Below are 24169 nucleotides of genomic sequence, written 5' to 3'. Positions count from 1 at the left end.
TTTTATTTTTAATAAGCATATCATGAATATATTGATATTTAACTTCAATATGCTTACTTTTAGAGCTTTCAACTCCTGATTGTATCAGTCTTATAACAACTTTGTTGTAACAATGGAGTTGAATTAGATCTTTTGAAATATTCATTTTCAACTAATTTAGAAAGCGATTTATCCACACCAAAAATGACTCCCATGTTATAGGCAATATACTCAGCTTCCTAGGTATGTTGTGCCACACACCATTCTTTCTTGCATGATCATGCAATTGCCCCACCTCCTAATATAAATACATAATTAGATGTAGACTTTACTTCATCTCTATCATCAGTGAAGCCAACATCTGAATAACCCATCAAGCTTTACACTATCTGACTGATAGCACAATTTGAGTTCTTTAATTTTCTTTAGATATCGAACAATTCTTTTCACTGCTTCCCAATGAGAGAGACTATGATTACTTTGATATCTACTCACTAAATTTACTGTAAAACTTAAATCAGGTCTAATGCAAAGCATTGCATACATAAGGCTTCTAATTGCCTGAGCATAGGGAACATTCAACTTTTCTGATCCATTTTTTGGACAATCATTCTTACTTAGTTTTAGACCTTTTACTACAAGAATATCATTTGCCTTGATACTTTTCATTCTAAATTTCTTTAGAACGTGGTTAAGATATTTTTCTTGACTTAGACATAGCAATCTCGATTTTTTATTTCTTTATATTTTAATTTCAACGATATATGAAGTTTCACCCATATCCTTCATTTCAAATCCAGAACTTAACAATGACTTAGTCATATTTATCAAGTCTATGTTATTTTCTGTAATTAAAATGTCATTAACATAAATCGATAACACAATAAACTTACTCCTACTATTCTTGGCATATACATTGTAACGCTCCGGATTTCCAAAACAAAGCTATGTTAAAATTTTCATGAATTTCTTTTTTTTTTCTTTGCAGCGGAACTTAGAAAAACTTTTAGCAGCGGAATTAGACGATAATGAGTCGTCAGTTTTAGAAAACCTCGGGCACATTACATGTATGTAGCCAAGCAACTCATTGATCACCAAAGTGTTCCATTTTATCAAAAACCACATGTTTATTACAATATCACTGCTTGAAAAAGCAGTATTGGTTCAATAAAAGGAAGCAGTATAACTCTGTCTAGAGAAACCCTGGAACTCAATGCCACCTTGCTCCGCATATCGCAACGCAGGTCCAACACCTGAAATCCCCATTAAATGGGGTCAGAACCACTGATGGTCTGGTAAGCAAGCAATCACATATCCATTCAACTCAAGTAAATGCGTTGACCACTCAGGTTCGCAGTTCGTAATAACGACGCTCAAGCCTCCATGACTTAGCGTATATCGCAAGAGTCTCTTCAGGGCTATGAGTTGAACATCCGCCCAAGTTTTCATGACTTAGCGCAAGCCTCTTCAGGGTTGTGATTTGGATAACCGCTCAAGTCTCCACGACTTAGCCTTGACCTCTTCCGGGTCTCAAAGGGATGTCTAGCTCAAGTCTTCATACTTGACACATCTGTATCCCACGTATCTAAGAACAACTTCTCGAGCTTTGCTTAGTCATGCAGATACAACACGAGACTTTGCCCAGTCGGTTCAATCGTATACCGACCATGACACCTTCACAAAGGTTATGCAGGACTGACTCAACAACGTCCATACACTCATACATTCAAGCATCGCTGAACCTAGAGCTAATGCATTATTTCGATAATTAACCTCTTTCACCCTTGATACGCAGGCGAAGCAATTGTCCGGGCATCAACTCGACGTTCTGGGGGTTGATTATTCTATGTATTTTAAATACCCCAGAGGCCTGTTGACCTTATCCATAGTAGAGCAGTGTGTTTCAACTGAGAGAACCCTACTAAGCCCATATTCAGATGCATCCTCTACTTGCAATAGTTGGGTTCAATCCTAAAATCTTAAGGATAACTACGACCCCAAAACCCATGAGTGACTGAGGCCATCGATGACTCTATTAGGTCCAAAGTAAAATACATGTCACTCAAGGTTGTACCATCACTGTCATTCCACAGTGAGCATAATTCTTGAAGGGGTCTGCCAGTCTTACAATTACTTGGATCGATATTGCATTCCATTTAGGCAGCTCGTGCCTCAACACTATGGGAGTATGTACCCGACCCCATTCAGTATGCCCCAAAACAGTCATTAACTGAGGGGGATATCCCTAACAGGATTTTCAACCGCGGGGTATATGCGACCTTAAGTCTTATTCATATGCATGCTGAAACCTCTTCCGGGTGGAAACAACATACTCTGGCTCTGCGACCCTTACGAGTCTGGTTGTGTAACCGTTCTCAATAAGCATGCATATGACTCGATCTAAATAGATTGGCTGCTCGGCGTATTTTTACGCAACGAGTCCAAACCTAGTCAAGGCGCAACCTCTACTCCGGCTCAGCGGCCCTTACGAGTAAGGTGCCCTTACAGGCATTTGGGAGACGAGCCATTCTGACATCGTTCCAACAACAGACATCATTGTGCCATTCAACCGGTTCCGACAGCTCTTCTGCCAACCATTCCGTCAGCACCTCCCCTGCTCTATCGGCAGTGTTGCGACGAACCTTTCTACGTTTTAGAAAGCATTCCATGAACTGGGTTGTACTCCTCTATATGACGGAGCATCCTGCTACGTTCTTTTTTGAGCTATTCTTAGCTTCTTCAAAATTTTTTGCATCACTTCCTCTATTTGACGGAGAAAGCGTGCGTTTCTTTTATTCATTTCAGCGGCATCTCCCCTCTTTGACGGGAAATCGCTACGCTTAACTCGGAAAATGAATATGCACCGTTGTGCGTACCTTGCATCCATCAAGGTTGTTGGAAGCCCTAGGCCATAGCAAGGCCATACGTAAACGACTTAGTATTTACGAAAAGAGCATTTTACCAAAAAGCGAAACCTTTTCAATAGGGGCTTCATGCGTCTATATTGCTAGTAAAGTCCTAGTTGGGACTTGACTTGAATGTAATGTTTAGTTCAAAATGAACTAGACAATAAATAAAATAAAAGAAATAAAAAAAAAGAAAAAAGAGAAAATAAAAAAAAATATAATAATAATAATATAATACAATAATATTATTATATATATTATATATGTTACATTTTACATTTTGACACTTGCAACTAGCTTGTAATAGCCCTTCACCTTTGTGGCTCGTAGGGCATGACTGGTATGAATGCACATGGCTCCATTTGGATACTGTCAAACTATGTCACATGGGTGCGGGTGCAGGGGTGTGGCACTTTAAAAAAACTTGGGTGCGGGGGTGCGTCAAAAATATAAAATATAAATATATATAAAGTCCAAAAGTTAGACATAAATGACCCTGGGTGCGTTGACTGCACCCAAGGTCAGGTTGACCGCACCGGGTGCCCCACGCGCACCCGCACCCGACGCGGGTGCGGCACTTAGTTGGCCGGGTCCCTGTGACATAGCTGTCAAATGTGACTGAAGATTGCTCCATTTGGATACAGAACACAAATAGGAAAACTGTGTTCTGTACTGCCTTGATTCTTGAGCAAATTGATGTGTTTCAATCACAAAATATATAAAATTTTGATTTTGACCACATGGGGTGGTTTGGTTTTTCCTATTTGTGTCACATTCAGAAATTTCCAGCGATCAATGAAGCCTTCAGATTGTCTTATCTCCTGTTTGTTATATGGGGTAGATGTTGCCCCATTAGAAGTAATAAAAATCCTGGCATTAGGGTAGCACAGAGTGTTCTGAGGTAATATGACTTTTCAAAATTTCATCTTCTTGTTTGAAGTTACGGGTCATTACCTTGGTAGTCTCTCTGTCAAGCTTTGTCGAAGTGGTGAGATCCCCAAGGTGGAGAACCACTGTCACCAAATAGGCTTCCACAATCCAGGTTATTCTCTAAACCTCTAAAGGCAACCATTAGGTTCTAATTATATATCTAATATCTGATATTATAGTCATCCAATTTCTAACGTTTATTACAAGAAATTCCTGTTTTTTTTTTTTTTTTGGAGTATAAAGCTGGGGTTAGGCCAACCCCTACCGGTCCATTAATAGAGGACTCAAAGATCTTACATTCAAACCCAATCAGGTGGTTTATCCTTCCAAATGGACCGACTATTAATGATAGCTAAATTAGCAAGAGACTTAGCTATGATATTACAAGATTTGTCCACTTGAACAATATGAAGCCTCTTGAAACGGTGAAGGGAATGTAACAATTCTGTGCTTACCAGGCCCAGTCTATCCCGCCCTTCCAACTGTTGATTGAACCAACCGACATCTCTATGGAAAGATTCAATGATCACATATAGTCTTGATCGATATGGTTTAGAAAAAACACTCCAACACCATTCCCTGCTTTGCATCAATGAATCTCCCTGCATCCACCTTGCATTCAACAACTTTCTGAAGCTATCTCTGATGATTAATCCAATAAGCCGATGACACTGGAATATGCTATACACATTCACCTTCACCCATTTATCCCTTGGGGGAATTCACCACCCAGCATTACACCACTTCATTAAAATTGGCTGCACATAATTCCTTCCAATGTAAAGATCGACCTCTCTTACCGAGTTAAGACAAAATCTGATAATTTCTTGACTAGAAAACTCCTTATCTTCAAATATCATATAACTGCTAGCCCTTTGAAATCCAAGGTGTATAAGACGTCTTGAGAGAGCAAGCTACCTTCGATAGCAAATCGCAAGGTTAAGGCAGCTCTGGGTATGTTTTTGGGATACCAAATGAAATCGACTTATCGCAGGCTATCACCTCTCTGTCTTAACTGCTGCCATGCTTCTATAATAGAGATATTGTTAGAGACTTTCCAGAAAAGCTGGTCTTCCTTGTCTGGGTTCCATGACATATTCATCCCGTTATGTTTGTGCTTCATGAAATAGGTTATGCATATCCATTTTATTGTTTTCAAGTCCTTGACTGGAAAAGCCACAACCTTCATTTATGGTTTTGCTCGCAAGGATAGTATCCTTTGCTAACGGTTATGGTAGTCAGTCATCGAAAACGAAAGGCTCCAGTTGTGTGACTACTGGTTCAGATCCTTAATTGATTTCCTCTCGCCAACAAAGGAAAATAATGGAAAAGAGATGTACTGTATTTCCTAAGAATTGATGTCCTCTGCAGTCATTCCTAATGAGCAAATATTTTCTTGCTGAAGCATGGAAAGAATGTTTTTGATTAGCTTTTATCAAGATAATTTGCCCTACCTTATGGTTGAAGGCTACCTAATGACAAAATAATCACTTGGTTAAGATTATTGGGATGTCTTACAGAATTTACACACATGCCTAGTTCTAATTGAGCAATTTTTTTACGTACTTGACTGAGGATTGGGAAATAAGCCAAGCTATGGAACTAGAGATATTATTCGACTGCTGGAGGGTAGTGTTTCTGATGTGAAATAAAAGATAAGCTTTATAATGTTGTCCGTGATGATAATTGAATATGGGAAATTGGTTTTCCTCTGAAAAAAAAATGGGAAATTGGTTTGAAGCCCAAACCTCATGATGGTCAATGGAATACATATTTGAAGTTCCTTTTTCCATGTGCAAGTATTGGCAGATTAAGCTTAGCAGCTAAGTAGTCTGAAGAAAATGATAGATCCAGCAGGAACTATCATCATTTCCTTTTGAAAGCATGCTTGGAGTGACTACATCTAAGAAAGAGAAGTGAATATAAAGAGAGGAATAGCAATAATATGCATCTGTGGATCTGGCAGGTTAGAAACAAGCAATTCATATTTGCATATTTCTTATTACAGGGTAATGGATGTCTTCCAGAACGGCTAGTTGGAAGAGTCGGATAAACCTGAATAACACTGATAATGGACTTATTCTCAAAAAAAAAAAAATGATGGACTTGGTTCAGAAAATGCAGCTAGGTAATATATGCAGCTAGAAAATGCAGCTTCATGTCCTCGTGTCTTTGTGACATGGATGCTAAATTGAAAAAACAGTTAGTATAATTGGGTCATGCATATTTGTGTGACGGTGTGGTTAGGACACGTAGGACATATATGTGGTCAATGGAATGGTCGGGCTCAAGCTGTGAGGTAGTGTTGATGGCGACGTATGGCAGATGTCTCTCTCTCTCTTGAGTTCTAATGTTTTTTCGAATTGATTTGGTATATATAGTTCAAACTAAGTGCAGTAAAAAAAAAAACTATGCATTCACTTGCTGCCTTTTCTGTTGCTTTTGAGCTTTGTGTCTCTACAAAACTATTTTCAACTAGATCCCAAAGATCTTGAGAAATGAAAAACGTCTTCATTTTAATACTCCAAAATTCATAATTTTCTCCATTAAAAATGGGTACCAAGGCATGTGAGAGATTTATAGAGTTTAGATTTGTACCGTTAGACATCGTGAATTACACCACGTAATTACCAACCAACTTGAAGATTCAGCTTCGGCAATGATCTTCGCAATGCTCAAACACACCCAGCTTAATCGGACCTGAGACTTTGATACCAAACTTGTTGGAATAAAGCAAAGATATATGCAGCAACAATATAAAATATTAACTTAACAATGGAGTAAAATATTGAAAATCTTTAACACAAAGTAAAAGCAAAAGGTGAGAGATTACATGTCTCGTACAACCTCCAAGACCCTATTTATAGCTAAAAAGGTAAACCTATAATGGTCACTTCGTCATTAATAGCTACTACTCATGACCCATTTATAACTCATGAATTACATAACTTACTCCTTAAGTTTAAGAACCACAACACAATCGTGGATTCTAAAACGTCTCTAACGCATACCCACTAACCCATGACTTATGGTTACCCATTCACGTAACCCCCTTTTGCATCATATTCTATCAGACGTAAGGCAGATGTCTCTCTCTCTCTCTCTCTCTGAGTTCTAATGTTTTCTCGAATTGATTTGGTATATATAGTTCAAACTAAGTGCAGTAAAAAAAATTAAACTATGCATTAACCGAGAAAGCGATCATAAGTACTGCAAGCTCAGATAGCGCCACTAGGTCTATGATCCTGGAAGGTGGTTTCCCTATTACTCTTGAAAAAAAACTGGGCATTGTTCTACCAGCAAATTGATTTTTTTTAGCTGGGGTGGATAATGGAGGGAAACCATCGTTTTGGTTGGGATGTTCTGTTACGGGTTGAGAGGTTTTGGTATCCGCAGTATAAAACTCCACAATTATTACTCCATTCCCAACAGCCTGGGATAGCCAAGCTGAAACTTGTTAATAAATAACAGGGGCAGATAACCGGGGTTTGGTGGCATTTGAAAGTTGGCCAAAGTTTTTTGAGCATTATTAATTAAGAGGTTAATTTTTTATGCAGTGGCACTGCTTGCTTACTCCCCTACTGCTTACCATCCATCTCAACATTTTTTGAGATATGGACACCACACCCATTTAAAAAAAAATTCCAAGATGTTTTTGCTCAGGTAGGTCGCTGCATGCCTACATGCAGCGATGGTCTGCATATAATGTGAAGTCATTTAGGAACCTGAAATGACCATTTGTACATAGGGCTGTCAATGGGTCGGGTCAGGGTTGTTTCAGACTCGCTCATATAACTAATAACTGGGTTCAGGTTTGGGTTTTGCTGAGTCATGAAAATAGAATTTCAAACTCGTACCCACATAATTTTAAAATTTTATTTTTATTACAATTATACAATACTTGGGTTAGCGCCTTCTTTACAGGCCATTTAAAAAAACACATACTTTAAGAGCAGATCAGACAATATTTTAGGCTGTGTTTGGGAGCTTTGAATCAGAGGTTGTGTTGCGGCTTTAGCCATGATCTCATAGTCTCTTACTGTTTGAGAACAGTGAGACTGGTGCTGGCAGGAGCAGTTAGTGCACGCCACCTTTTGGTTGGGACGTTGCAAGTTGAATGTAGTGTCATTCCCAAACAATTGAGAGCATGAAAGTACAGGGAAAAAACGCAAGATACCTCCCATTCAAGGCTCCCCGACATAGCCTTGATGTGCTTTGATTTCTTTTTGTACAAAGTTGGGTAGAAATCGAAACTTGGTTGCTACCTTGGAGGTGAAAGATTGAAATCATCATATATTTATGGAGAGAAAGGTTTATAGAACTGTGCATGTGTAATTGTGTTCTTTCTTTTTTTTCCTTTTCCTTGGTACGTCATCTCTTTCTTTTAGGACACGTTTGAAGGTAGGAAAAAAAAATGTATTGATGTTTCAATCATTCTAAACGAAAATTTTTTTTTTTTGAAAAAAAAAATTTAAGATTTTTTTTTTGATAGAAATATCGCCGACCCCAATTGTTTTGGGATGAAGGCGTAGTAGTAGTTGTTGTTGTTGTATAAATTTTTGATAGAAAACATTCCTGAGGAGGTTCAAGCTTGAGACACATCCCTGAAAGAAATCCATTAAGCTTTAAAAGACAATCGCTTGGTGTTTTATACTTGTAACTATATCTTAAACAAGTTTTATTATCTGATTATTTTATATGTAAAATGTATATAATTTAACTTTTACATGCACGAACGATTGTGATTGTTGAGAGAAAGTGATTGTTGGTTTGGCCTCCAAAGAGTTATCTTATGGCCATATGATCATACATCTCCCACTTGACCATAAGGGATATCCTGCATTTCTATGCTTGATTCTCAAACAGAACCTTGCATACACACTTTTTGAGTGATATTTATTTATTCACCACTTAGACATACTTGAGTCTCATCTGACTCATATGTTTAGTAAAATCATCCTTTGTGGCTGCTTTAGTTAGTGGATCTGCTACCATGTTACTTAAAAGAATATAATCCATTATCATTTTTATTTTTAATAAGCATATCATGAATATATTGATATTTAACTTCAATATGCTTACTTTTAGAGCTTTCAACTCCTGATTGTATCAGTCTTATAACAACTTTGTTGTAACAATGGAGTTGAATTAGATCTTTTGAAATATTCATTTTCAACTAATTTAGAAAGCGATTTATCCACACACCAAAAATGACTCCCATGTTATAGGCAATATACTCAGCTTCCTAGGTATGTTGTGCCACACACCATTCTTTCTTGCATGATCATGCAATTGCCCCACCTCCTAATATAAATACATAATTAGATGTAGACTTTACTTCATCTCTATCATCAGTGAAGCCAACATCTGAATAACCCATCAAGCTTTACACTATCTGACTGATAGCACAATTTGAGTTCTTTAATTTTCTTTAGATATCGAACAATTCTTTTCACTGCTTCCCAATGAGAGAGACTATGATTACTTTGATATCTACTCACTAAATTTACTGTAAAACTTAAATCAGGTCTAATGCAAAGCATTGCATACATAAGGCTTCTAATTGCCTGAGCATAGGGAACATTCAACTTTTCTGATCCATTTTTTGGACAATCATTCTTACTTAGTTTTAGACCTTTTACTACAAGAATATCATTTGCCTTGATACTTTTCATTCTAAATTTCTTTAGAACGTGGTTAAGATATTTTTCTTGACTTAGACATAGCAATCTCGATTTTTTATTTCTTTATATTTTAATTTCAACGATATATGAAGTTTCACCCATATCCTTCATTTCAAATCCAGAACTTAACAATGACTTAGTCATATTTATCAAGTCTATGTTATTTTCTGTAATTAAAATGTCATTAACATAAATCGATAACACAATAAACTTACTCCTACTATTCTTGGCATATACATTGTAACGCTCCGGATTTCCAAAACAAAGCTATGTTAAAATTTTCATGAATTTCTTTTTTTTTTCTTTGCAGCGGAACTTAGAAAAACTTTTAGCAGCGGAATTAGACGATAATGAGTCGTCAGTTTTAGAAAACCTCGGGCACATTACATGTATGTAGCCAAGCAACTCATTGATCACCAAAGTGTTCCATTTTATCAAAAACCACATGTTTATTACAATATCACTGCTTGAAAAAGCAGTATAGATTCAATAAAAGGAAGCAGTATAACTCGGTCTAGAGAAACCCTGGAACTCAATGCCACCTTGCTCCGCATATCGCAACGCAGGTCCAACACATGAAATCCCCATTAAATGGGGTCAGAACCACTGATGGTCTGGTAAGCAAGCAATCACATATCCATTCAACTCAAGTAAATGAGTTGACCACTCAGGTTCGCAGTTCGTAATAACGACGCTCAAGCCTCCATGACTTAGCATATATCGCAAGAGTCTCTTCAGGGCTATGATTTGAGCATCCGCCCAAGTTTTCATGACTTAGCGCAAGCCTCTTCAGGGTTGTGATTTGGATAACCGCTCAAGTCTCCACGACTTAGCCTTGACCTCTTCCGGGTCTCAAAGGGATGTCTAGCTCAAGTCTTCATACTTGACACATCTGTATCCCACGTATCTAAGAACAACTTCTCGAGCTTTGCTTAGTCGTGCAGATACAACACGAGACTTTGCCCAGTCGGTCCAATCGTATACCGACCATGACACCTTCACAAACGTTATGCAGGACTGACTCAACAACGTCCATACACTCATACATTCAAGCATCGCTGAACCTAGAGCTAATGCATTATTTCGATAATTAACCTCTTTCACCCGTGATACGCAGGCGAAGCAATTGTCCGGGCATCAACTCGACGTTCTGGGGGTTGATTATTCTATGTATTTTAAATACCCCAAAGGCCTGTTGACCTTATCCATAGTAGGGCAGTGTGTTTCAACTGAGAGAACCCGACTAAGCCCATATTCGGATGCATCCTCTACTTGCAATAGTTGGGTTCAATCCTAAGATCTTAAGGATAACTACGACCCCAAAACCCATGAGTGACTGAGGCCATCGTGGACTCTATTAGGTCCAAAGTAAAATACATGTCACTCAAGGTTGTACCATCACTGTCATTCCACAGTGAGCATAATTCTTGAAGGGGTCTGCCAGTCTTACAATTACTTGGACCGATATTGCATGCCATTTAGGCAGCTCGTGCCTCAACACTATGGGAGTATGTACCCGACCCCATTCAGTATGCCCCAAAACAGTCATTAACTGAGGGGGATACCCCTAACAGGATTTTCAACCGCGGGGTATATGCGACCTTAAGTCTTATTCATATGCATGCTGAACACCGCTCTCGGCACTGCGGCCATCACGAGCATCACACCTCTTCCGGGTGGAAACAACATACTCTGGCTCTGCGACCCTTACGAGTCTGGTTGTGTAACCGTTCTCAATAAGCATGCATATGACTCGATCTAAATAGATTGGCTGCTCGGCGTATTTTTACGCAACGAGTCCAAACCTAGTCAAGGCGCAACCTCTACTCCGGCTCAGCGGCCCTTACGAGTAAGGTGCCCTTACAGGCATTTGGGAGACGAGCCATTCTGACATCGTTCCAACAACAGACATCATTGTGCCATTCAACCGGTTCCGACAGCTCTTCTGCCAACCATTCCGTCAGCACCTCCCCTGCTCTATCGGCAGTGTTGCGACGAACCTTTCTACGTTTTAAAAAGCATTCCATGAACTGGGTAGTACTCCTCTATATGACGGAGCATCCTGCTACGTTCTTTCTGAGCTATTCTTAGCTTCTTCAAAATTTTTTGCATCACTTCCTCTATTTGACGGAGAAAGCGTGCGTTTCTTTTATTCATTTCAGCGGCATCTCCCCTCTTTGACGGGAAATCGCTACGCTTAACTCGGAAAATGAATATGCACCGTTGTGCGTACCTTGCATCCATCAAGGTTGTTGGAAGCCCTAGGCCATAGCAAGGCCATACGTAAATGACTTAGTATTTACGAAAAGAGCATTTTACCAAAAAGCGAAACCTTTTCAATAGGGGCTTCATGCGTCTATATTGCTAGTAAAGTCCTAGTTGGGACTTGACTTGAATGTAATGTTTAGTTCAAAATGAACTAGACAATAAATAAAATAAAAGAAATAAAAAAAAAGAAAAAAGAGAAAATAAAAAAAAATATAATAATAATAATCTAATACAATAATATTATTATATATATTATATATGTTACATTTTACATTTTGACACTTGCAACTAGCTTGTAATAGCCCTTCACCTTTGTGGCTCGTAGGGCATGACTGGTATGAATGCACATGGCTCCATTTGGATACTGTCAAACTATGTCACATGGGTGCGGGTGCAGGGGTGTGGCACTTTAAAAAAACTTGGGTGCGGGGGTGCGTCAAAAATATAAAATATAAATATATATAAAGTCCAAAAGTTAGACATAAATGACCCTGGGTGCGTTGACTGCACCCAAGGTCAGGTTGACCGCACCGGGTGCCCCACGCGCACCCGCACCCGACGCGGGTGCGGCACTTAGTTGGCCGGGTCCCTGTGACATAGCTGTCAAATGTGACTGAAGATTGCTCCATTTGGATACAGAACACAAATAGGAAAACTGTGTTCTGTACTGCCTTGATTCTTGAGCAAATTGATGTGTTTCAATCACAAAATATATAAAATTTTGATTTTGACCACATGGGGTGGTTTGGTTTTTCCTATTTGTGTCACATTCAGAAATTTCCAGCGATCAATGAAGCCTTCAGATTGTCTTATCTCCTGTTTGTTATATGGGGTAGATGTTGCCCCATTAGAAGTAATAAAAATCCTGGCATTAGGGTAGCACAGAGTGTTCTGAGGTAATATGACTTTTCAAAATTTCATCTTCTTGTTTGAAGTTACGGGTCATTACCTTGGTAGTCTCTCTGTCAAGCTTTGTCGAAGTGGTGAGATCCACAAGGTGGAGAACCACTGTCACCAAATAGGCTTCCACAATCCAGGTTATTCTCTAAACCTCTAAAGGCAACCATTAGGTTCTAATTATATATCTAATATCTGATATTATAGTCATCCAATTTCTAACGTTTATTACAAGAAATTCCTGTTTTTTTTTTTTTTTTGGAGTATAAAGCTGGGGTTAGGCCAACCCCTACCGGTCCATTAATAGAGGACTCAAAGATCTTACATTCAAACCCAATCAGGTGGTTTATCCTTCCAAATGGACCGACTATTAATGATAGCTAAATTAGCAAGAGACTTAGCTATGATATTACAAGATTTGTCCACTTGAACAATATGAAGCCTCTTGAAACGGTGAAGGGAATGTAACAATTCTGTGCTTACCAGGCCCAGTCTATCCCGCCCTTCCAACTGTTGATTGAACCAACCGACATCTCTATGGAAAGATTCAATGATCACATATTGTCTTGATCGATATGGTTTAGAAAAAACACTCCAACACCATTCCCTGCTTTGCATCAATGAATCTCCCTGCATCCACCTTGCATTCAACAACTTTCTGAAGCTATCTCTGATGATTAATCCAATAAGCCGATGACACTGGAATATGCTATACACATTCACCTTCACCCATTTATCCCTTGGGGGAATTCACCACCCAGCATTACACCACTTCATTAAAATTGGCTGCACATAATTCCTTCCAATGTAAAGATCGACCTCTCTTACCGAGTTAAGACAAAATCTGATAATTTCTTGACTAGAAAACTCCTTATCTTCAAATATCATATAACTGCTAGCCCTTTGAAATCCAAGGTGTATAAGACGTCTTGAGAGAGCAAGCTACCTTCGATAGCAAATCGCAAGGTTAAGGCAGCTCTGGGTATGTTTTTGGGATACCAAATGAAATCGACTTATCGCAGGCTATCACCTCTCTGTCTTAACTGCTGCCATGCTTCTATAATAGAGATATTGTTAGAGACTTTCCAGAAAAGCTGGTCTTCCTTGTCTGGGTTCCATGACATATTCATCCCGTTATGTTTGTGCTTCATGAAATAGGTTATGCATATCCATTTTATTGTTTTCAAGTCCTTGACTGGAAAAGCCACAACCTTCATTTATGGTTTTGCTCGCAAGGATAGTATCCTTTGCTAACGGTTATGGTAGTCAGTCATCGAAAACGAAAGGCTCCAGTTGTGTGACTACTGGTTCAGATCCTTAATTGATTTCCTCTCGCCAACAAAGGAAAATAATGGAAAAGAGATGTACTGTATTTCCTAAGAATTGATGTCCTCTGCAGTCATTCCTAATGAGCAAATATTTTCTTGCTGAAGCATGGAAAGAATGTTTTTGATTAGCTTTTATCAAGATAATTTGCCCTACCTTATGGTTGAAGGCTACCTAATGACAAAATAATCACTTGGTTAAGATTATTGGGATGTCTTACAGAATTTACACACATGCCTAGTTCTAATTGAGCAATTTTTTTACGTACTTGACTGAGGATTGGGAAATAAGCCAAGCTATGGAACTAGAGATATTATTCGACTGCTGGAGGGTAGTGTTTCTGATGTGAAATAAAAGATAAGCTTTATAATGTTGTCCGTGATGATAATTGAATATGGGAAATTGGTTTTCCTCTGAAAAAAAAATGGGAAATTGGTTTGAAGCCCAAACCTCATGATGGTCAATGGAATACATATTTGAAGTTCCTTTTTCCATGTGCAAGTATTGGCAGATTAAGCTTAGCAGCTAAGTAGTCTGAAGAAAATGATAGATCCAGCAGGAACTATCATCATTTCCTTTTGAAAGCATGCTTGGAGTGACTACATCTAAGAAAGAGAAGTGAATATAAAGAGAGGAATAGCAATAATATGCATCTGTGGATCTGGCAGGTTAGAAACAAGCAATTCATATTTGCATATTTCTTATTACAGGGTAATGGATGTCTTCCAGAACGGCTAGTTGGAAGAGTCGGATAAACCTGAATAACACTGATAATGGACTTATTCTCAAAAAAAAAAAAATGATGGACTTGGTTCAGAAAATGCAGCTAGGTAATATATGCAGCTAGAAAATGCAGCTTCATGTCCTCGTGTCTTTGTGACATGGATGCTAAATTGAAAAAACAGTTAGTATAATTGGGTCATGCATATTTGTGTGACGGTGTGGTTAGGACACGTAGGACATATATGTGGTCAATGGAATGGTCGGGCTCAAGCTGTGAGGTAGTGTTGATGGCGACGTATGGCAGATGTCTCTCTCTCTCTTGAGTTCTAATGTTTTTTCGAATTGATTTGGTATATATAGTTCAAACTAAGTGCAGTAAAAAAAAAAACTATGCATTCACTTGCTGCCTTTTCTGTTGCTTTTGAGCTTTGTGTCTCTACAAAACTATTTTCAACTAGATCCCAAAGATCTTGAGAAATGAAAAACGTCTTCATTTTAATACTCCAAAATTCATAATTTTCTCCATTAAAAATGGGTACCAAGGCATGTGAGAGATTTATAGAGTTTAGATTTGTACCGTTAGACATCGTGAATTACACCACGTAATTACCAACCAACTTGAAGATTCAGCTTCGGCAATGATCTTCGCAATGCTCAAACACACCCAGCTTAATCGGACCTGAGACTTTGATACCAAACTTGTTGGAATAAAGCAAAGATATATGCAGCAACAATATAAAATATTAACTTAACAATGGAGTAAAATATTGAAAATCTTTAACACAAAGTAAAAGCAAAAGGTGAGAGATTACATGTCTCATACAACCTCCAAGACCCTATTTATAGCTAAAAAGGTAAACCTATAATGGTCACTTCGTCATTAATAGCCACTACTCATGACCCATTTATAACTCATGAATTACATAACTTACTCCTTAAGTTTAAGAACCACAACACAATCGTGGATTCTAAAACGTCTCTAACGCATACCCACTAACCCATGACTTATGGTTACCCATTCACGTAACCCCCTTTTGCATCATATTCTATCAGACGTAAGGCAGATGTCTCTCTCTCTCTCTCTCTGAGTTCTAATGTTTTCTCGAATTGATTTGGTATATATAGTTCAAACTAAGTGCAGTAAAAAAAATTAAACTATGCATTAACCGAGAAAGCGATCATAAGTACTGCAAGCTCAGATAGCGCCACTAGGTCTATGATCCTGGAAGGTGGTTTCCCTATTACTCTTGAAAAAAAACTGGGCATTGTTCTACCAGCAAATTGATTTTTTTTAGCTGGGGTGGATAATGGAGGGAAACCATCGTTTTGGTTGGGATGTTCTGTTACGGGTTGAGAGGTTTTGGTATCCGCAGTATAAAACTCCACAATTATTACTCCATTCCCAACAGCCTGGGATAGCCAAGCTGAAACTTGTTAATAAATAACAGGGGCAGATAACCGGGGTTTGGTGGCATTTGAAAGTTGGCCAAAGTTTTTTGAGCATTATTAATTAAGAGGTTAATTTTTTATGCAGTGGCACTGCTTGCTTACTCCCCTACTGCTTACCATCCATCTCAACATTTTTTGAGATATGGACACCACACCCATTTAAAAAAAAATTCCAAGATGTTTTTGCTCAGGTAGGTCGCTGCATGCCTACATGCAGCGATGGTCTGCATATAATGTGAAGTCATTTAGGAACCTGAAATGACCATTTGTACATAGGGCTGTCAATGGGTCGGGTCAGGGTTGTTTCAGACTCGCTCATATAACTAATAACTGGGTTCAGGTTTGGGTTTTGCTGAGTCATGAAAATAGAATTTCAAACTCGTACCCACATAATTTTAAAATTTTATTTTTATTACAATTATACAATACTTGGGTTAGCGCCTTCTTTACAGGCCATTTAAAAAAACACATACTTTAAGAGCAGATCAGACAATATTTTAGGCTGTGTTTGGGAGCTTTGAATCAGAGGTTGTGTTGCGGCTTTAGCCATGATCTCATAGTCTCTTACTGTTTGAGAACAGTGAGACTGGTGCTGGCAGGAGCAGTTAGTGCACGCCACCTTTTGGTTGGGACGTTGCAAGTTGAATGTAGTGTCATTCCCAAACAATTGAGAGCATGAAAGTACAGGGAAAAAACGCAAGATACCTCCCATTCAAGGCTCCCCGACATAGCCTTGATGTGCTTTGATTTCTTTTTGTACAAAGTTGGGTAGAAATCGAAACTTGGTTGCTACCTTGGAGGTGAAAGATTGAAATCATCATATATTTATGGAGAGAAAGGTTTATAGAACTGTGCATGTGTAATTGTGTTCTTTCTTCTTTTTCCTTTTCCTTGGTACGTCATCTCTTTCTTTTAGGACACGTTTGAAGGTAGGAAAAAAAAATGTATTGATGTTTCAATCATTCTAAACGAAAAAGATTTTTTTTTGAAAAAAAAAATTTAAGATTTTTTTTTTTATTCCAACTACAAGGTTATTTTCTAGGCAGCGCTATGGAAACAATTTAAAACAACCACTAAGCCTGGGAAATCCCATAGCTTATGAGTTAGGTGACTGCCTACCCTCACGTGCTCAACTGTTTTTTGAGTGCTCGACACAACTATTAGTAAGTTCAATCCCATAGCTTGAGTGCACTACACACAGGCTAGAGAGAGAAACCGTCATGGGTGCCTTCCTTGAGAACTTGTTCCATCTTTCACTTAATGACTTTACGCTATGTGTAGTCCTGTTCCTTGTAACACGTTACTTTATCTCTTCCTTTATTGGAAGCATCGGTAACATGCGACGTCTACCACCCGGGCCAAAGGGATGGCCTCTCATTGGCTGCCTGCCATTGCTAGGCACCATGCCCCACGTCTCCCTCTTCCACCTCGCCAAGCTCTACGGCCCCGTCATGTATCTCAAGCTCGGCACCAGCGGCATGGTCGTGGCATCGAACCCCGCCGCGGCCCGAGCCTTCCTCAAGACGCTCGACACGAGCTTCTCGAACCGACCACCCAATGCGGGCGCGACCCACCTGGCCTACAACTCCCAGGACCTCGTCTTCGCCGACTACGGGCCTAGGTGGAAGCTGCTGCGCAAGGTGTGCAACCTCCACATGCTGGGCGGGAAGGCCCTGGATGACTGGGCGGGCGTCCGAAGGGCCGAGATGGTCCACATGGTACAGGCCGTGCTGGGCCACGCTCGCCGGGCCGAGCCCGTGGATATACCGGAGATGCTGTCTCGCGTGATGGCCAACATGATTGGGATGGTGGTACTGAGCAAGAGGTTGTTCGAGAGGGAAGCGAGTGAGTCGTCGAACGAGTTCAAGGACATTGTGGTGGAGCTCATGACGTCGGCTGGGCTGTTCAACGTCGGCGACTTCATACCGTCAATCGCATGGATGGACGTTCAGGGGATAGAGGGAGGCATGAATAGGTTGCACAAGAGGTGGGACTCTCTGATCAGGAGGATGATAAAGGAGCACGAGGCCACGAGGGAAGAGAGGAAAGAAAAACCCGATCTGTTGGACGTGGTGATGCAGTATGAATGTGATGATGATAAAGGTGGTGAGGATGGCGAGAAGCTCAGCTTGACCAACATCAAGGCCTTGCTGCTTGTAAGTAGTTGCACATATTAAGAGTATACACTATAATTATATATAGTTTTATTTTTTATGAAGGAAAACCCTCACCTAGAGCTGGGTCACTTAAGTTTGGAAAAACCCTTAAAGTTCTTCCGGTTCACTGGAGAGTACACTCAACTTCAACCTTGTGCGAAGGATGCCCTGGTATTTGGAACCGTGATCATCTCATGTCAAGTGACAAACCACTGCCAGACTACAGATCAACTGCAATCACATTGCATACTTTGATCGTGCTGCTGCACCTGACCGGCTTCCCGTTGCCGCCTATAGTGAAAAAGGCAGAGTCCCTGTGAGTTACTTGACGTGCTTTCCATCGCACCCATACATAATTAATTTATGGGCAACCTTGGATGTTCGGAACTGAATCAAGCAGCACCCACGCAAATGGATTGAGGTCAGATGCAATATGTGATTCCACACTTTATGTGTTGCTGCACCTGATCACCCATCATCTGCTGTTGTTAGCCCAAAGATGGTGGGTGGTCAGGTGCAGCAGCAGACAAAAAAGCGCGAGATCACATTGTGCCTGAGCTTCCCACCACGCAAGTGTAGCTGACTCCTCGCTACTGAATTGAGATAGATGCAGTGCGGTTGCACACTTTAAGTGTGCTACTGCACCTGATCACCCACCTACTGTTGGACCTCACATCTGACTGTATCCTAAAGATAGTGAGTGATTAGGTGCAGAAGCACACATATGCACCTGATCCTCTCTCTCATTTACTACGTTGAAGGATCACCAATTTTCTTTATCGAGTTTGACTCTCTCACCCATTGGACTCAACTAGAAAAAAAGGATAATCTTATCTGAACTGGCTGGTAAATAAGCCGAACAAAGGGAATTCAAGCTCAGCTCGCTTCTTACATCCAGTTGAGCAGTGCATGAGTTTATGAAAGTCCGAGCTAAACGAGCCCACTTAACCTAATTTTGTGTATCTTAAGAAACATTATATATATATATATAAAGGCTTTGTTTTTTATCCATTGTTGGAGAGAAGATGAAAGGGGTGATGATAGTGGAGAAGAAAATGAGAGATGAAGCAGGAGTTGTCAACTTGCTCATAAGGATGTAGTTGAATACAACCTATCTCCACTCTCTTCTTGGGTAGTGAGCACACTACATCGGGTCCCGTCTTTAATGAATACAGATCCCATCATTTGAAATAGGATGGTTTTTATCATACGGATAAAACCCATCCTATTTCAAATGATGGGATCCGTGTCCTTCTTTAATAGGGGTGCTCCATTTTTTTTAGGCAGCGGCCACTACTAGGCTACCCCTAGTTGGGTAGAACACTCCATAAGTGTTTTGCCCTGAATTGAACAATGGATCTGCTTCTTTTGTTCTCCACTCTCTACAACATTATCATCTCTCAAATGGGGGTTATTAAACACCAGTCAGTGTACCCTCATTAATTAAACCCTCATTAAATCTCTCTCTCTCTCTCTTCTTGGGCTCCCAGATATAACCTTAAACCCTCTTTAAAATACAAACGTCAGGTTTGGGCTATCATTTTCTCGATCCACATAATTAACCTCAATCAGACTACATGATTTGTATGGGTGGGTTTGGATCTGTGCTGATAGGTTGGATATGCAATCCAATATCAGCGTGTTCGAGTGCTGGTCTGGTTGTATGTGGCCCCAGTTTTACGCTTTTTCTTATTAAAACAGTTTAACCATTTGATTATTGCAGAACCTATTCTCAGCCGGGACGGACACATCGTCCAGCATAGTGGAGTGGGCCATGGCTGAGATACTCCACAATCCGACAGTCCTCAAGCGAGCTCATGCAGAGATGGACGGTGTGATCGGCAGAGACCGGCGATTGGAGGAGTCTGACCTACGTAGGCTGCCCTACTTCCAAGCCATATGCAAAGAGACCTTCCGGAAGCACCCCTCCACCCCACTCAACCTCCCTCGCGTGGCCACCCAACCCTGCGAGGTCAACGGCTACTACATACCCAAGAACACTAGGCTCATGGTCAACATATGGGGCATTGGCAGGGACCCGGCTGTATGGGCTAACCCACTTGAGTTCAACCCGGACAGGTTCTTGAGCGCCCAGCACTCCAAGATCAACCCTCGCGGCAATGACTTCGAGCTCATCCCCTTCGGTGCGGGCCGACGGATATGCGCAGGAACCCGGATGGGCATCATTCTTGTCGAGTACATTTTAGGATCGCTGGTGCACGCATTCGACTGGAAGATGCCCGGAGGCGAGAAGATTGACATGAACGAGTTGTTCGGCCTTGCGCTGCAGAAGGCCGTGCCTGTCAAAGCCATGGCCGCACCCAGGTTGGCTCCACATGTGTATGGTTGACTCTACGTCCTAGTGGTGCATGTGGGTCTCGGTTTGGTCTTGTTAAGTCTGTTGGTAGCAATAAGTTGGAGGGTCCACCCTGCTTTTGATTACTGTGAATAAAGTAATTCCATGTTGGGGGACAATGTCTAACATATGCTCAAGTAATGATAATGTTGAGAACTTGAAGCTATTAAATAAATAATTGTTGTGCGGGCCATCTTATTTTCTCTCTTTATCCATAATCATGTGATACCCACGTGGGGGTGGGGGACCTGATTACGCTCATAGTCACAAAATAATGTTTTTGGAATTTCTCTGTAAAGGAAAATCTCAAAAGATTTTGAAAAAAATAGAAACTTTTCTTTGATAGACTTGCCAACTTAATATAAAAGACGTGATGCTGGAATTGTATCTGATACTTGTCAAACATCCCTTTATTTTCCACCAAAACCTGGTTAGCAAAAACTTAGAAATATATATATATATATATATATATATATATATATATATATATATATATATATATATATATATATATATATATATCATGCAAAACCCACATCACATAATACATTAGAAACAGGAAAACACATTGCACACAAATAAAAATAAAGAAAGACAATATATAGCTAAAGAACAGACAAAAAGCACTTAAAGGGAAAGCATCAATTCATCATCCACTTATCATGAGTCGAAGAAAAAAAAAAGAAATTGAATGAACCTATAGTTATAACGAACTAGCGTCGAGGCTCAGTATGTTGAATGTGATCAAATATCATTTTCGTGCTCCATATGTTTTAAAAGGGTCGAGTTTTTCCACCAAAATTCCTAAAAGGACAGCAGTTTTTTGTGTTAAATGTTAAGCGATTGATTTTTGAATATTGTATGTCCGTAATATTGTTGCTGAAAAACTTTGAGTGGTTAAATATAATAAGAGAAAATTTGGGCTGGTTTTCGTAATGCGTTTTTTTTTATATATATTTTGTTTAATACAACATAAATATGTATTACCATGACCATACATCTGTAAAAAAAAGAAAACTTCCTCTCGGAATGGGATCAGATGATATTTAAAATCACCACTAATGGTGATTTGTCAATATTCCCCCCACATCTTGGTGGTAAGGGGCGTCTTGATGGATGGCAAATCGGTTCTACTCATCCCCACCCAAAGTCATCTGATCTTTGTATCCCTCTCTGGGATTTCATTGATGCAAGTTATTTTTGATAGAAAAAAAAATTTGGACTACATGGACGTGATCTACATCATTCAATTGTGAAGGTCGACATTTAAACCAACTAAATCCCATGTGTGTGCAGGTTTTGTTTTGGCAATTCAAAAGATCAATGGTTGATAAATTACAAAACTTTGTGATTTAAAAAATCACATACTTTCAATGAAAAAAAAAGTACAATTCAAGGGTTGATTATTATTAAATCTACCATGCTGAATCCATGTGTAGGGTCAGATTTGATCAAAACAACATGCATGGGGAATGATGTAAGGGAACAGTGGAACCTGACTGTCACGGTGGTACTGAGACGGTGGATATCGAAAGTGGTGAAACCCCAATGTATGATCTATGCACCTAAAGGTTCTCTAAGAACGTAGGGGGGGCATCAATAAATATCCATGCCGTTTAAAAATAAATAAATAAATACTTGGGGAGTTGATCAGACAGCGGTTGTTGGCATATGATTGCCTTTTGAAGCGTATAGGGGGCATCAAACCATTGGTTCTTGTTTTTTTCCATGAAAAAGCATAAAAACATGATTTTATAAAGTTGGAAATTTAAAAATTTGTGAGTCATCGGATGATTCAAAAGCTAATTTTGAGTGAGAATTCTACCGCTGAGATCACGTCTGTGCAGTAAGAATATACAAAAAAAAAAAAAAAAAACTAATACAAAAAAAGTGTGAATTTTTTTAGTACATTCCGTGCACACTCACTCCTTACTCTTGAAGGATCGATGAGGTGGAGCGGAGCGTTAGCACTGGAGGGTGGCACGTGGGGGAGCAACCAGCTAGATAAACCCTCGTTTTCTTCAACCCACCCATCCAATTAAACTATTGAATCAACATGGGCTGTGAATCGAATATTCAACATGACTTAGTTTCGTCATATTGGTAAGAGTGAACATGAAACTTCACATTGAGTCCCATCATCTATAAATCATACCTCAAAACCCAGGATCTTTCAAAACACCTATGAAAGAGAGAAAGGGACTGTTAAGAAAGCTTCCCAACCAACATGGGTGCTTCCCTTGAGTACTCCAACCATCTTCTTTCACTTCATGACCTCACTGTAGGCTAAGGAGGTTATATATATGTCCCCCCCCCCAAAGACGGCCGTTAGCTGCATCTCGTGTTCGGGGATCCCAATGAGCGCCATGTATGTAAGCACATGTGGCTCGTATCCCCATATTTGTCAGCATCGGTTAGCGTCGGAGCCCGATGCGATTGCAAAGATTTAAGTACCCTTTCCTTCATTGGTAGCATAAAAAATGATGATTTAAAAAAAAAAAGCAGTTGCAAAGACTTAAGTACCCCGAAGATGCTTATTTAAGATCCAGTCTCTGCACTGCAGGATTATCCGAGAAAGGAATCCCCCCTGAAGAAGGCCATGAATATCAACCCTCTCTCGCTCTCTCCATTCTCTTTTTGCCTCTGTGCACATCCAACAGACGATCCTACACTGCTCCATCAAGCACCGACTGACCTGCACACTGCCTCTGTGCACATCCAACAGACAATCCTATACAGTAGCATGGTTCAACTTGATGAGTTGTGGAGCTTGGTTCATCCCTTACAAGAGGGGGGTCCGGGGGCTCCCATCGACGTGGATCCCACTGCGCGGTCAGTGGTCCAGGGAGGCCGCCTCTAGAGGGGGGTTTTGGGGGGGGGGCAGCGCCTCCCAGAACAAATTTTTTTGGGGCATTGTATAAATTATATCTTTTCTTTCCCTCCTTAACTGTCGAAAAAGAACAATAAAGTGTTTTGTTTGATCGTGACGCTCATATATATGTTTCCTTCGGTTGTTTCTTGCTCGATGTTTTCGTAACATCCTTTTCCGGGTTTTTTTGTTTTTTTTTTCGCTACGCAATTTTCGTAAATCGCTACTCGATAGCGATTTTCTATTTTTTTTTTCTACGCGATTTTCGTAAATTGCTACTCGATTTAGCAATTTACAAAAATTGCATAGCGATTTGCCATTGATTTGGCGGAGAGGTGGGTCCTGTCGGAGTGCATGGCGTCAGAAGTCAAGATAAGGACCTTGCAGTGCCAGAACCCAACGAATGCTCGCCAAAACCTAAGGGTGCAAACGCCCGTGTTGAGCAACGTCAGGGTAGCGTGGAAGGCATAGTCCTGATCGGAAGTATTACCGATGTAGGGGTAGAGGGATTATACTTTAAAAGACTCCGTTGTAGGTGTACTGGAGGAAGATTTTGTTGTAGGTATCCCTCGAAGGAGACGGAGGGGCCACCGCAATCGGTTGCCTGTTGGATGAGGGCAGCATTC

At 40.0% G+C, this 24169-nt stretch overlaps 1 protein-coding gene across 1 annotated transcript; it reads left to right on the top strand.

The window, feature by feature from the left end:
- Nucleotides 1-17382: 17382 nt before the first annotated feature.
- LOC149814137 (flavonoid 3',5'-hydroxylase 2-like) lies at nucleotides 17383-20668 on the top strand. The gene is made up of 2 exons (XM_089989888.1): nucleotides 17383-18318; nucleotides 20042-20668. Exons 1-2 carry the CDS (start codon nucleotides 17383-17385, stop codon nucleotides 20666-20668), a joined length of 1563 nt encoding a protein of 520 aa, XP_089846014.1.
- The last annotated feature ends 3501 nt before the right edge of the window (nucleotides 20669-24169 follow it).

This window comes from Nuphar pumila, chromosome 15, assembly GCF_984573655.1.
Source record: "Nuphar pumila chromosome 15, dmNupPumi1.hap1.1, whole genome shotgun sequence".
In the NCBI taxonomy this organism is placed as follows: Eukaryota; Viridiplantae; Streptophyta; class Magnoliopsida; order Nymphaeales; family Nymphaeaceae; genus Nuphar; species Nuphar pumila.
Note: the sequence above shows the minus strand (reverse complement) of the source record. Positions and strands in the feature narration are given on the sequence as shown.

Bases quoted from the DNA above. Each gene is read 5' to 3' on its own strand.
- LOC149814137 (XM_089989888.1), top strand. From the start codon at position 17,383: ATGGGTGCCTTCCTTGAGAACTTGTTCCATCTTTCACTTAATGACTTT. The intron at 18,319-20,041 runs GTAAGTAGTTGC...TGATTATTGCAG, and splicing joins ACATCAAGGCCTTGCTGCTT to AACCTATTCTCAGCCGGGAC.